The 15,700-nt window shown below is 39.4% G+C and overlaps 1 protein-coding gene across 2 annotated transcripts; it reads left to right on the top strand.

Moving 5' to 3' along the window:
• Window positions 1-2,408: 2,408 nt before the first annotated feature.
• On the top strand, window positions 2,409-15,673 carry mfn1b (mitofusin 1b). Of its 2 annotated transcripts, none has more exons than XM_058400277.1 (19): window positions 2,409-2,529; window positions 3,878-3,913; window positions 3,999-4,121; window positions 4,920-5,055; window positions 5,153-5,315; window positions 5,501-5,625; window positions 5,742-5,850; window positions 6,918-7,025; window positions 7,128-7,266; window positions 8,313-8,380; window positions 11,421-11,542; window positions 11,764-11,890; window positions 12,033-12,137; window positions 12,650-12,752; window positions 13,283-13,509; window positions 13,655-13,825; window positions 14,042-14,238; window positions 14,409-14,543; window positions 15,009-15,673. In XM_058400277.1, exons 3-19 carry the CDS (start codon window positions 4,007-4,009, stop codon window positions 15,076-15,078), a joined length of 2,220 nt encoding a protein of 739 aa, XP_058256260.1. In that variant the 5' UTR covers window positions 2,409-2,529; window positions 3,878-3,913; window positions 3,999-4,006; the 3' UTR covers window positions 15,079-15,673. The 2 variants fall into 2 exon arrangements, with proteins under 2 accessions (XP_058256260.1, XP_058256259.1); XM_058400276.1 differs by having other exon boundaries at window positions 7,128-7,281.
• The last annotated feature ends 27 nt before the right edge of the window (window positions 15,674-15,700 follow it).

Genomic DNA, 15,700 nt, shown 5'->3' with positions numbered 1-15,700 from the left:
TAAAATATTCAGAGGCTGAAAACGAAGTAAGACATTGTATTTCAATATAAGTTTTGTCTCAAAATGAAGTACAGTCTCAAAATGAAAACAAAAATGAAACAAAGATGTAACATAGAGAGGTGCTCAATAGTAAACATTAAATATTTCTAACCAATAATAAAAGGGCATTATTTGTGCATTCATTCATCAATTCAGTCATTCATCCATTCATTCATTTATGTATTCTTTTCATTTATTCATTTATATATTCATTCATTCATTCATTCATTCATTCATTCATTCATTCATTCATTCATTCATTTATTTATTTATTTATTTATTTATTTATTTATTTATTTATTTATTATGTATTTATTATGTATTTATTTATTTATTCATATATATTAATTAATTCATTCATTCATTCATCCATTAATTAATTGATTATTTATTTATTTATTTATTCATTCATTCATTTATTCCTTCATTTATTCATTCATTCATTCATTCATTCATTCATTTAGTCATTCTTTTTTTGGTTAATGTTTTGTTTACTCAGACAAATCTAGAATTTTGAAATTGCAAGTTAGCTAAAGTTCAACAACACTTTTGTAAGGAATGTTAAGGCTATATTAGCGAATTCAGCTCATAGATCTACCACACGGGAGATAAACTGGTTTAGGGATGAAAAATTCATTTTAAACACAGTGTAAACACAACTGTACTGAAAACTATACAGAACAGCTGATGCCAGTATCAAGTGCCAGTATAACAAACCACAGTATAAAAGCAATGTGTGTCCAATAAACAAGGCCAGTGTCCTACTTTGAAAACCGCAGTTAAACATTTTAAGTGTTTTAAGGTTCTGAGCTTTATATTTTTTAAATAAAGCTGAAAGAAACGACGCCCTCTAGTGGCTGACTGCAGTACAACTTTAACCCCACCCAAAAAATTATGACTCAAGGAAATGCAAGAATGTGTTACTAACTAACTAACTAACTAACTAACTAACTAACTAAGAAAAAATATATATAATCATTAAAATGGTGACAAGTAGGTGCACATTTAACATTTATGGAAGGAGTCCCCAGGTCCGATGTCTGTAAAAAAAATACTTTTCTACCACAACTCATTCCTGTTTTATTTCTAATCTAAGTAGCCTCACAGCTCTGTTGTTCAGTCCTGAGCTCTGTGTGGGTTTTACTTGTTCTTCCCAGTGCCATGTGGAATCTTTCTGGGTTCTCTAGTTTCATCCCAACACACGAAACCTCCCTGTATGTAAATGGGTGGATTTAAATTATCCCTAGAATTGAATGTGTGTGAATATGATGCATTGTGATATAGCAATCTCTCATCCTGGTTGTATTCTCTACTTGTGTCCAGTGATCCTCAGACAGGCTTTGGATCCACCACGACATTGACCAGGAACACACGGTCACTCTTAATGAATTAATAGATGTATTATATGGTTATAGAGACATGGAGATACACTATATTGCCAAAAGTTTTGGGACACCCCTCCAAATCACTGAATTCAGGTGTTGTTTTTCAGGGGGTTGGGCTTGGCCCCTTAGTTCCAGTGAAAGGAACTCTTAATGCTTCAGCATACCAGTGCACAAAGCAAGTTCCATAAAGACATGGATGAGCGAGTTTGATGTGGAGGAACTTCACAGAGTCCTGACCTCAACCTGATAGAACATCTTTGGGATGAATTAGAGAGGAGACTGCGAGTCAGGAATTCACATCCAACATCAGTGCCTGACCTCACAAATGCGCTTCTATTGGAATGGTCAAAAATTCCCATAAACACACTCCTAAACCTTGTGGAAAGCCTTCCCAGAAGAGTTGAAGCTGTTATAGCTGCAAAGGGCGGGCCAACTCCATATTACATTCATGTGCATGTAAAGACAGATGTCCCAGTTTTGGAATGTCTCACAGTCTCTGCTCTAATTCATCCCTAAGGTGTTCTATCGGGTTGAGGTCAGGACTTTGTGACGTTCCTCCACACCAAACTCACTCATCCATGTCTTTATGGGCCTTGCTTTGTGCACGGGGGTACGGTCATGTTGGAACAGGAAGGGATCATCCCCAAACTGTTCCCACAAAGTTGGGAGCATGAAGTTGTCCAAAATGTCTTGGTATCCTGAAGCATTAAGAGTTCTTTTCACTGGACCTAAGGGGCCAAGCCCAGCATTTGAAAAACAACACCTGAATTCAGTGATTTGGAGGGGTGTCCCAAAACTTTTGGCAATATAGTGTAAGTAGTGATGTTTATGACAATATGCATTGAGTAAGGTGTCACGGTAGATTTGTGTGTAAAATTCAGAAGCATGAAAATCTTAAACAAAGTGTGTTCACTTTCACCCCCTGAGGCACTGCTGGTTAATCAGCGGTGTGTTTTCAGTAAAGAGATGCGGGGGCTTTTACTTTGGAAACTGCTCTCCGTTTCTAGCCCTCCTGTCGTGTAAGCGTGTGAATGGGTCAAATATTTTCCTCTAGCGGCAGCTAGCATGTCAATTCCGAAGAGGATCTAATCAATCACTGAAATCGGTAAAGCAATCGATTGTTCGGACATATTTCTCAGCATGATGCGTTATCTCCTGTCGTTTACTATGCTGTGATATTTAATGTCACCTAATCTGCGGTAAATTGACATTGAGCGCGTGAGCCAATTAGCCGGTTAGCAGCCTGCATTCCCCGTGCATGCCTTCAGTCAACTTGGTTATCCTATAGCTGTAGCTGTATTGATCATGGTTGATTAGTTTAACTATCTAAACGCGAATATTATTATTATTATTATATATGTATATATTAGGTGAAAATAATTGAACTAAAATCATTGATGTATTTTTGCGCTAGCTTGTCTAGCTAGCAAAGTGTAGCCAAACTAACTGTCAGTTAATGAGGCAAATCAAAGATGAAATATTAATACATTATTTATTACATAGTTTATAGACAGATTGATTGATAACGTATTATCAGTGTATACTGGAAGAGTGTAAAAGGTGGGGAGGAAAGGGGTAAGAGTTATATTTTTCTGATCCATACTCATTGAATAACCTTGGTTGAGGTTGTTTGAGATTTACAAACATTACAGATAACAGTAATGATGAAACACTGCTGTTGCTCCTGATTTTTTCCAAAAGAAAACAAGAAACTAATTTAACTTTTAGACTTCGTCCTTGTTTGTCATACGATATCGGAGTAAAAGGGAGGTTTCAGTTTCTCTTGGTCGATATGGCGTGGTATCGAGACATCATGTAAAAATGTAGACGTGTTGAAAAGGTAGAAACAATACTCCGAGTCAGTAAAGTAAAAACAAACATATTTTTAATAGCAAAAGCATTTTTTTTTTAAAGTTATTTTTCCTCTAACGTCTATAATTTTCTATAATTGGTTCGTGAAGATTTTGGGTATTCACAGCAAAGATGCCAACCCTGTGAGGACAACATCCTCCAAAATATTGTACATGACCGTAGAAAGGACATTATTCATAACCACACTCTCCGGTGTTTATAATAATTTATAAATCACGCTCTCTGGTGTCACCCAAATGAGGACGAGGTTCCCTTTTGAGTCTGGTTCCTCTCAAGGTTTCTTTCTCTTACCATCTAGTGGAGTTTTTCCTTGCCACAGTCGCCTCAGGCTTGCTCACTAGGGATGATTTTGTCTAACATTTATTCTTGGACTTGTGTTATGTTCTGTAAAAGCATCTTTGAGATAATGCCCGTTGTTAAAAGTGCTATACAAATAAACTTGGATTGAATAATTTATCGAATCGGAATATTTGCAATTTAGACGCTATTTATTTGGGAAATAACTCTATGAGCAAAGAGTCGGTGTAATCAAATAGTTAGATATTGTGAAAATGACCTTGTGTATTCATTTTTTTTTCCAGGTTTGGAACATCTTTCTTGTTTTGGGGATTTTAAAGGTACGGTAAAAAAGAAAATATAGACTCAAAAATAGAAACCTGATTAGTGGTGATATTACAGCCCTGAATGTTGTCCTGCTTACAGGTAAAGCCATGGACCAGGAGGACCGCTCTCCTCTCAAACACTTTGTACTGGCCAAAAAGAAGATTGGTGATGTTTTCGAGCAGCTGCTAAACTATGTCCAGGAAGGTTCGCAGTTTGTTAAAGGTGAAATAAAATAAATATCTATCTATCTATCTATCTATCTATCTACCTATCTATCTATCTATCTCTACACTATAATGCCAAAAGTTTTGGGACACCCTTCCAAATCATTAATTTCAGGTGCTGTTTTTCATAGTTGAGTGAGTTTGGTGTGGAGGTATTGCTTTTCAGGGGTTGGGCTCGGCCCCTTAGGTCCAGTGAAATCAACTCTTAATGCTTTAAGACATTTTGGACAATTTCATGCTCCCAACTTTGTGGGAACAGTTTGGGGATGACGACTTCCTGTTCCAACATGACCGTACCCCCGTGCACAAAGCAACGTCCATAAAGACATGGATGAGTGAGTTTAGTGTGGAGGAACTTCACAGAGTCCTGACCTCAACCCGATAGAACACCTTAGGGATGAATGAGAGTGTAGACTGCGAGCCAGGCCAAAACTGGGACATCTGCCTTTACATGCACATGAATGTAATATGGAGTTGTCCCACCCTTTGCAGCTATAATAGCTTCAGCTCTTCTGGGAAGGCTTTCCACAAGGTTTAGGAGTGTGTTTATGGGAATTTTTGACCATTCCTCTAGAAGCGCATTTGTGAGGTGAGGCACTGATGTTGGATGAGAAGGTCTGGCTCACAGTCTCCGCTCTAATTCATCCCAAAGCTGTTCTATCAGGTTGAGATCAGGACTCTGTGAAGTTCCTCCACACCAAACTCTCTCATCCATGTCTGCATTCTATCTATCTATCTATCAGTATTTTTGTTTTTGTTAATAGAATTTCTGATTCTTTATCTGCTTGTCTATCAGATACATGTTATAATGACTCGTTAGAGCACATTGCAAATGGCGATCAGTTGGAGGAGATTGAGGCGTACACCAGCAAACTAGCAGTCATAAAAGAGGTGCTGGCTCGCAGACATATGAAGGTAGCCTTTTTTGGCAGGTGAGTTCTACTTCCTTCTGAAGCAAATCATTTGCTAACCTGAGGCTGGTTTTGTATGAATGATCGTTTTTGTTAATGAATTGTAAACTTTTACCAGAACAAGCAATGGAAAGAGCACAGTCATCAACGCCATGCTGCATGACCGGGTGATGCCCAGCGGCATCGGGCATACAACTAACTGCTTTCTGAGCGTTGAAGGCACTGATGAAGACAGGGCTTATCTGAAGACTGAGGGATCAGAGGAGGAGAAGAGCATCAAGGTGAGCGCTAGCTTGAAAGGATTTATTTCAACAATCCAGGTTAATAAGGTGACATTATGGAATTGCGTTATAGGGTATGTTTCTCGTAGGAGTAAAACATTTTGGTGTGTCCTGTTATAGGAAAATAATTAATCATGTGATCAATTAAAATACAGGGTGGTGTGTTTTAACATGTGTTTTCACAGACTGTCAATCAGCTGGCTCATGCACTACACATGGATGAGAGTCTTGATGCTGGCTGTCTGGTTAAGGTTTTCTGGCCCAAAACGAAGTGCGCTCTTCTTAGGGATGACCTAGTACTCATGGACAGGTACTAATGTGCATTCTTGTATGGATGATAGAAACATACCTGTCTTTCCTGAATATTACCTTTTAAAGTTTAGGGCTAAACAGTAGGGTGAGATTGATCGTGTTTTGTATCCACAGTCCTGGGACTGACGTCACCACACAGTTGGACAGCTGGATCGACAAGTTCTGTCTGGATGCTGATGTATTTGTGCTGGTGGCCAATTCCGAGTCCACGTTAATGAACACGGTGAGAAGCCGCTTCAGCACACCTTGCTAACATTTAAAATGATTTGTTATTCATAACTCATTTTTATTTCCAAAATTAACAACATTGGGAGTACAATTATCTTTAAACTGGTTGTATTAGATACAGTCTCCTTATTATCTAGTTGTATAGTCAACTGATCTGGTATGTGAAGCCACAGGTTTGCCTAAACGTGACTGCAGCACCAAGATAGGACAAGAATGTTTTTCTACTTGGTAGAAAGGAAGGAGTGGCATATTTCTGAGCTCTCTGATTGGTTGTGTGCCGGAGAGCAGATGGTCATTCCCAGCTCTGTTTAGATCAGATGAAGTATGCATGGCATGCAGAGGCCACTGAAGTGCTCATATGAGCTTGGAGCAGAGTTGCAGAGTTAGTTTAATGTATAAAGCATGCATTATGAAAACTAACTCCTTTTCGTTACTTATTAGTGAGCAGTCGGTAAACAGCAGATGTTTTAAATGTCCCGTATATATCCGATTTATATAACCTGTGTACTCTGATTAAACACAATTCAACTTACAATCAGCCGAAAATAGTTAGAACCGGTCAGTGCAATAATGTGGTGTATAAATCAGTGCAGGAGGAAAAATTACTAACAGTTATAAAAGAAATCTAGTCTTTCTAACCAGGGGATAAGAAATGTCTAGAATAACAAATATGTCTAGAATAACTTAAACAGAACAAAAACAAATATCTTCTTGACACGTGTTAACGATTTCAGAAGGAGACATATCGTTTAATCTCAACTAATTGTGCCTAATCTCAGTTTAATCTCCTGAATTTAGACTTCAGCAAGCTCTTGTTGAATTTCATGTACTAGGCCTACATGATTAAAAACATCCGTCTGTTTTGTGAATAACTGTTTAGTTTGTGTTTTATTGCTCAGTCATGACACGCTACTGCTCAGATAAGACAGGATGTAGAGACATCCCTTATGTTGCCTGTTTGTGTGTGGATTGCTGAAGAATGGAATTTTCTCCTCAGCTGATTTGCGACCATGTTTAAAGTAGAAATATTCTGACCTTCCTCATGTGTTTCCTTCCTCAAAGGAGAAACATTTCTTCCACAAAGTAAACGAACGCCTTTCAAAGCCCAACATTTTCATTCTGAATAATCGCTGGGATGCTTCCGCCTCTGAACCCGAATACATGGAGGACGTGAGTGCCTTATTGTTTTTCATTAAAAATTTCATGTATATTGTATATCCCTTTTTTTGTTTTTTAAATAATATCTGATTTTACAACTTTCTTCCACTTTAGGTGCGTAAGCAGCACATGGACCGATGTGTGAACTTCCTGGTGGAGGAGCTCAAGGTGGTGGATTGGCAGCAGGCTCCCAATCATATCTTCTTCGTGTCTGCCAAGGAGGTGCTGAACTCAAGAATGCAGCGGGCGCAGGGTATGCCAGAGTCTGGTAAGCAGGAGGTCACCCTCAGGGTACATGGCACCGTAGCTGCCACCTTCTGCCAGCATGCCACTCGTTATTGCTCACATGCTGTCCGAACTTGGTAACAGTCACAGTGTACCAACATACTGTTGTATGTGACACTATTGCCAAATCAGGGGCAAATGTTAAACGGGGAAAAAAAAAATATTTATGTATTTCAACAACCAGTCAAAAAGGAAGACACACCTAAAGTCACATGATGCTGACTCTCTCAGCCTCTATTGGAGTCCAGTGAGGATGTGTGATGTACGGCATAGAAATGGGCAATTATTGTATATTGCACTGAATTCTGAGTCATTTTAGCATATTTATATTTTTATTTCATAATGATGGCACATTTAATGCCTCCTAATGGTCCAGCGGCCGGATCCCATGCTCTCATTGTTCCGACCCGGGCTCGATTCCCGGGCAGGGAGCTAACCCAGCCACTGAAGAGTTAACTCTCAGTGCCGGTCCCAAGCCCGGATTAAATGGGAGGGTTGCATCAGGAAGGGCATCTGGCATAAAACCTGTGCCAAGATCAAAACATGTGGAACCGCTGTGGCAACCCCGAACAGGGAGCAGCCAGAAGAAGAAGAACAATGATGGCACATTTATATTCATTTATACCACAGCTTCTTTACTAGCAATAAAAAGGAAATTATCCATACATATCTTCACTGAAAACATATATGGGAGATACAGATATGTTTCTAAAGCATTTTTAAACAACACAGATTCCTTTGTAGGCCATGTTGCAATCTAGATTCGCTTACTACACAAGCTTGCATACTCTGGTCCATTTGTTTGATGTTCTGTCCATTCATAAAGCTGCATTGAATTCCCACAGCACTTTTAGCCATGAATGTCTGTGTGCCAATGGAGGAACAGTGACACCCTGAATTGACCTAAACTGTTCACACTTTAATGAAAGCCAGCCTTGCTTTTATGTTGTTTCTTTGAATACAACAACCTCATGAGATGAGTTGCTGTACAAAATCTGTGACGCTTCTTCTCAGGTGGAGCATTAGCGGAAGGTTTCCAGGAGAGACTGAAGGAGTTCCAGAGCTTTGAGAGGACGTTTGAGGCAAGTGATTAACGAGGCTATGGCCGTGGATACGTGATGTCTGTTTACTTCCAGAACAGAAAAATAATCATCTCCCGTGGAAGCTGTCCGTTTTGAAGGGAGTGCCTTATAGTAAGCAGACCTGAGGATATGGATTCCAGTGGAGTTGAACTGGTGGGGGAAAAGAGTTAAAAAAAAAAAGTGATAGAAAATAAACTAAAAAACAGTCTTGGTCATATTAAATTAAATGTAAATGGCATAAAAGAACGGAAAAACAAGCCATGTATGTCACTGACTCAGAATCACGTCCAATATTTTTTTAACGGATGTTTCTATGATTTGAAGAGCCGTCTAGGGAATTGAGATGCAGACTGATGAGCGGTGTTTATCCACTAAACACTGTCGTGAATTATAGAACAGCCTGATTTACGCTTGTCTCATCACAAGTTCATGACCCCAAACACGTCCTTCTGCATCTTTAGAGCTTGTCTAAAGTAGACCCTGTTTCAGAGGAGTGGGTGTATTTAGGCAGATCAGTCTTTAATTTAATTTCTTAGAGCTGCATCTAATGTAATTTAAAATATTGTAGCACTGACAATAGAATCAAAACGAATAACTAATCAAAACAAGTAGAATCAAAAAAGATTTGCATTTCATTTGTATGTTGGTGAAATTAACATAATTGAATCAATTATGTAGAAGTGACGACTTTTCAAGTATAAATTTTTGGCAGATCAATTCTCGCCTGTCTTATCACGCCACAAGCAAAATGTGTCTGAAATGTCTGAAACATCACCTCACAGCAAGAAGGTCCTGGGTTCGAATAGGCAGGGGGCCTTTCTGTGTGGAGTTCTCCCCATGCTTGCGTGGGTTTCCTCAGGGTACTCCGGTTTCCTCCCACAGTCCAAAAACATGTACATTAGGTTGATTGGTAATTCTAAATTGCTCATAGGAGTGAGAGTGAGTGTGTGTGGTTGTCTGTCTATATGTGTGGCCCTGTGATGGACTGGTGACCAGTCCAGGGTGTGCTGGGATAGGCTCCAGTAGATCCCCGTGACCCTAATTAGGAATAAAGCGGGTATAGACGATGGATGGATGGATGTTTAAAACATCTTGCTTCCAGGTAACATCCGTAAGACTTAAGCTTAAGATTAATGTTCATATGATTATGACCAATTTTATGATTATGACCAGTTTATTGGTCAGTATATGAGTAATCATGGTGACTTACCTCAGTAAATCTCCACAATAGCCATGTGTTCTATTTTTATTCACATTCATTACATGCTCATCAGATTATGGATTTCTGATCTGAGTCAGGAGGCTGAGGATTCTTGGCTCTTGACTCACTGTTTTGGTAACTTGTTTTTTTCTGTTTTTCTTCTTTAGGCTTGATGCTTAAAAATAACACATTTGTCATTTCCATCAGGCAGGGAGATAGAAAGTAGATGGAAAATGTTTAATACTGCACACACCAATAGTACCAATAGTTCATAAATGATCAAATTATCATGAGTCTAGAAACTTAAAAACATATTTGATTCGAAGCATGTACACCACACACACACACTCACACACACTCACAGAGCTGGTATTTTTTCTATCATACCTTGCTGAAGTGTAGCTTAATTATTCTGCCAGTTTATTCCCCTCCTAGCCTTTTCCTTTTCCTAGGCCCATGTGCTCTTTTTCGTCAATCTGTGTGTTCATTGCTGAAGTCTAGATTTGCTAAGGCGAGGACACTCTTCTCCTCAGTTCACCTTTACACCTGTGTTTTCCTATTTGATGTTTCAGTGCTTTTGTGAATTATGTTGACATTCTTTGTATCATTTATACTTAAATATTGTATTTTCTGGACTATAAGACTTTGAACTGCATACAAGGAAATGTTCGATTATTTTTTTGTTTAGTTGTGAGCTGCCCTTTTGTAGGGATTAGTGAGGAGACATTTCTGTGATGCAGTATACACCGATCAGGTATAACATCATGACCACCGAGAGGTGCCGTGAATAACACTGATTATCTCCTCATCATGGCACCTGTTAGTGGGTGGGATATATTAGGCAGCAAAAGAAAAATTTTTTCCTCAAAGTTGATGTGTTAGAAGCAGACAAGCGTGAGTATTTGAGGGACTTTGACAAAGAGCCAAATTGTGATGGCTAGATGACTGGATCAGAGCATCTCCATAACTGCAGCTCTTGTGGGGTGTTTCCACTCTGCAGTGGTCAGTGTCTATCAAAAGTGGTCCAAGGAAGGAACAGTGGTGAACAGTCGACAGGGTCATGAGAGGCCGAGGCTCATTGATGCACGTGGGGAGTGAAGGCTGGCCCGTGTGATCCGATCCAACAGACGAGCTACTGTTGCTCAAATTGCTCAAGAAGTTAATGCTGGTTCTGATAGAAAGGTGTCCGAATACAGAGTACATGACGGGTCAGCAAAAGGGGGACCAACACAATATTAGGCAGGTGGTCAAACTGTTATGCCTGTTCAGTGTATGATGCGAGATGCAGGTTTGTTAAGAAACTGCAGCAAAATAGTTTTCATGGATTGAAAAATATTCAGGTTCAGTGACACTCTAATGTTTATAGATTTAGTATCAATGTTCACATCTAATCTACTGCTTTGAATCAGGGTTATAAAAATACTGATGATCCTAGTGACATCAGAAAAGTGTTTTGTGATTTAATTTACCATCATATTAATATTATTAAGTGCATGAAAATGTTCAAGCAGTCAGAACTTAGAGGGGAGACTCTCCTACATAATATGACCCATTTATTGTTCAGAAAATACAGTATTTTTTGAGTAGCTGTTCTTTTCTGTTGATTATATCGTTTCATTTCTGTTCCAGATGTGATATGTGATGTTTAAGTTTTTTATGTTTTTTTTGTGTTGACCTGTTTTGCATTTTATTTACTGTGAGATGAAACGTGACTCTGCGATGGTGCAGACCTGCTGCTGACCTTTCTCATCCTCCTTTGCCTCGGTTTGGGAAGCAGCAGGTCAGTATATCGCCTCTTGAAGTGTCACTCATTCCAGTAACATGTATGTGGCCTCGCAGGAGTGTATCTCGCAGTCAGCAGTGAAAACAAAGTTTGAGCAGCACACAATCAGGGCAAAGCAGATCACTGAAAGTGTAAAAGACATCATGGATCAAATCAACATTGCTGCCGCTGAGAAGAGGTGGGTCCACTCTTTTTAGTTCCTTCTTCTGAGTTTCTCTATGGTCTAGCTTGTTCTGCGTATCTATTAATTTATTTTTGCAGGCCAGTGTGAAATTCAGAGCACAGTTTGATCTCTCAATCATGAATTATGTCTCCGTTATAAAGAGCTGATCTGTATTACATTCTGATTATGATTATAAGCAGCAAGATGTCTGTGATAATCCTTGTAATCAATATCAGGGTGGCCTCTCTGGAGGAGAGAGAGTATCTGATGGATCGCTTGGAGTTCGTCCGGAATCAGCTCAACCTTCTCATTGAGGATATCAAAAAGAAAATTAAGATGGTCTCCGAGCAGGTGGCCAGCCAGGTAAAAATGGCAGAATGCAACACTATTACAGAAAGTGAGAGATAGAATCAACTGTACAGTGATACTGAGCTCTCTCTCTCTCTCTCTCTCTCTCTCTCTGTGTGTCTCTGTGTCTTTCTTTCCATCTGTCTGTCTTTACCAGGTATCGAATGCCATGGCAGAGGAGATCTGTCGACTCTCAGTGCTCATAGACGAGTTTCGTGCAGATTTCCACCCATCACTTCACGTGCTAAAGATCTACAAATCAGTAGGATTCTTTTTCTCATGGATGCTCAGTAAATTTCACTGAGCCTTAAATTTCAGTGGTTTAAATACAGAAGTTCTGTTAGCTCAAATGAAGTATGGTTGCACGGTACTATGGTTGCATTTTATAACTTGCACTGGTGCTACAAGGCTTAGAAATTCCAGTTTAGCATGAGTGGTTCATGCAGACTTGCAAACATAGTTGCTGATGCCATTACACACACCCTTATCTATAAAAACAGACAAAATGACTTCACAGAGTTAAAAACAGCAGCCAAGGTCACTTATTTTGCTATTAAAAACCTATCAAGCAAATGATGATGTCTTCTGGGGTAGGTATGTGATTATTTAGACATGAAGGCAATAACCGTCCTTCATTTGTTTGGCTGTATACGACTAAAGCTTGATTCTATTTAAACTAAGGAGAAAGTTTTGTGCAAGTTTCAGTGAACAATTCCAGTAACATGAATAATTGTCTTGTACAAACTTGCGAAAATGTGCAAACCTCTTTCTTAGGAGCTGCTTAATCATGTGGAAAAGGGAATGGGAAAGAACCTGGCTTTCCGCTGCTCTGATGCTGTCAACGCTTCGGTGCAGTCCTCTCAGAAAGAAATGATCGGTATGTTATCGATCTGAACTTATTATTATTATTTTTTTTTGATTCCTATCATATCACAGCATTTACTGAGAAGCTTTAAAGTTCAACATCCTCTGTCCTGAAGAGACTGCCCTATTTAAAACATTATAAAGACTGTTACAAAATCCTGAGACTTGTTTCCCTAAATGTTAAGAAAACCTCTTTTTACAGGAAACACAACCATATCAACAATTACACACATTGTTTAATCAATTTATCTAGTGTGTCCATACAAGCCATATGTAAGTTGCAAGAAGCTGAACTGCCGTAACACATTCTGACCAGTCAATGAATTCAGCAGTGCTGTGGTATAAAATGTGATTGTTTATTGGTTGGCTTGAGTTTATTGGTCAGTATATGAGTAATCATGGTGACTTACCTCAGTAAATCTCCACAATAGCCATGTGTTCTATTTTTATTCACATTCATTACATGAGAGAGAACACATGCTGCAAACCAGCAATGAAGGATATTGTCCTCTAATGATCTTCTCTTGCCCACTCTTCTTACAGAATGTTTGCAGCCTCTGCTACCCCCTGATGTTCAGAGCCAGATCCACATGCTGATTCCTTCCAGAAAGTTTGACCTGAGCTACGACCTGAACTGCGCGACACTCTGCGCCGATTTCCAGGAGAACATCGAGTTTCAGTTCTCTCTTGGCTGGACCGCTCTGGTCAGCCGTTTTCTCGGCCCAGCCAACGCCAAGCGCGCCCTCATGCTGGTGGATCAAAACCTCCAGGTAACCTCAGATTTTTATGGCTAAGTAATGTAAAAATGTCATTGTTAAATCAGCCTTCATGAATGCTATTACCTTTTTGCAGCCCTAAAACCTATTATTTGTCACTGAGAAACCTGTTCTCACAGTTTCATTTGTCTTTTTGCAGCTCACACGTCCTTCGGCCACCACTCCAGGAAATGGTGCCATCGTACAGGCACCACCCTCAAACCAATCCCAGGCCGTGATGAACCAGGAGGAGCTCATGATGTCTATGATTGCGAATCTGGCTTCCATCACCTCTCGCACTTCCATGAGCGTGGTCATTGTCGGGGGAGTGGTGGGTAACACATTAATCAACACTGCTGAATTTTCTGCATTTTTGTCTTATTAAAGTGGAATAATATATTCTAGTTTGTGGTGTTATAGGAAATGAATCATCCAGATGTGGATCACTTTCCTCAATCAACACGTCCCGTCATGTTTATTTCCTTACTCACTGCCCATGGTTCAATACCGCAGTATTATAAATCACCTTACTTGTCTTTGTTGACAGGTGTGGCGGATGATAGGCTGGAGAGTCATCGCTCTATCTATGAGTCTTTATGGCCTGGTGTACTTATTCGAGAGACTTACATGGACCACCAAGGCTAAGGAGAGAGCGCTGAAGAAGCAGTTTGTAGATTACGCTACCGAGAAACTCCAGATGATTGTCAGCTTCACCAGTTCAAACTGCAGCCACCAAGTACAACAGTAAGTAACCATATTAATCTACTTAAATACTGAACAGGCCACTCTGTTTTAATAGAAGCACTGGGAGTTGAGCTTGGTGTGTTTGTGTGTATCACTTTTGTTTAGTAATCCTGTGATAAAGATGTTGATTTGGTTGTACACAGTTAAGAGTGATGGTTTGTGCCCTGCAGGGAGATAGCCAGCACTTTTGCCCGGCTGTGCCAGCAGGTGGATATAACTCAGCGAGACCTGGAGAATGAAATCAGCCGGCTGACGACAAAGATTCAGCAGCTGGAGACGGTGCAGAGCAGCTCCAAAGCACTTAGGTCAGCACTTTTTAGGACACTAAGTTTTAATAATAAATCTTCTTAATTAAGTAATTTACTATTAATAATCATGAAATACGAGACCGATCCACGGATGTGATTTAGTAAATCTTTACCGTCCTGTTCTTCTACCATAACTTTTATTTTGCTTTTTCATTTGTAATCAGGTTATATGTAGTTTGTGGAAGTGGAATCTGTGAAGCACAGTCAGCGTGTCTACGATTTATTTTTTTGTTTTCATTTCGGTACAGTAGCTGAAATCACATCCTGCCATTACTTGTTCATTACTAAGCTCTTATTAAAAACAGTAATGTGCCTACTAATTACATTAGTAAACAATGGATTATGTACAGTTAAAGGTGTCCCTTTTGTATAGTTAAAGGTGTCCCTGTCTCCGAACGTTTAAAACCAGAGGTACTTAAGCAATAAATGAGTTTTTTTTTTTTTTTTTTTTGGTTCTTCCAGACACAAAGCCACCGATTTGGAGAGGCAATTGGAGAGCTTCACAAGCCAGTATCTCCAGCCACAGAACTGAATTCCCCGTTCTCACTCGGCGCCTTGGTCTCAGACTACCTGCGAGAATTTCGGTTTATTTCACGAGGAAGGATCCACAGAAGATATCTAGCAATTGTGTCTGCACTTTAAAAAAAAAAGGTTATCAAGGAAAAAACTGTCCTGTACACTTCACGGGTTGGTTTCTGGCTTTCCTACTACAGACAATTCGATCGAGTTGTGGTTTGATTGCTCACATTGTAACGATATCCGATCGATTACCAAACTCGAACACTACTGTATGAACTGTGAATGAAGAAAACGATGAAGAAAGGGGCTGAAACATCCGTAACATCCACTCTTCCCAAGGCACTTCTCGCAACACTGTAAACAAAAGCGGATTATTTTGTCCACTTGAAACGGAGCCCTTTTCCGAACTGCGTTTTCTAGAAGAGAAAGTTCAAACAGTGTTTTGTAGATAGCCTTTTGATCAGTGCCTATTTTCGATATGTTCCTCTAAAACCTTTCTAACCCATTGTGAAGATTTTCTTTTCAGAGGTTTGTGCTTTGTAAAAATGTGAAATGTTCAGATTTAAAAAAACAAAAATAATAGAACATAATTAAAATATTATCCATGATTTTGTGTGTATAATTATTTGCCTATA

The sequence above is a fragment of the Hemibagrus wyckioides genome, linkage group LG10 (assembly GCF_019097595.1).
Source record: "Hemibagrus wyckioides isolate EC202008001 linkage group LG10, SWU_Hwy_1.0, whole genome shotgun sequence".
Taxonomy (NCBI): domain Eukaryota; kingdom Metazoa; phylum Chordata; class Actinopteri; order Siluriformes; family Bagridae; genus Hemibagrus; species Hemibagrus wyckioides.
Note: the sequence above shows the minus strand (reverse complement) of the source record. Positions and strands in the feature narration are given on the sequence as shown.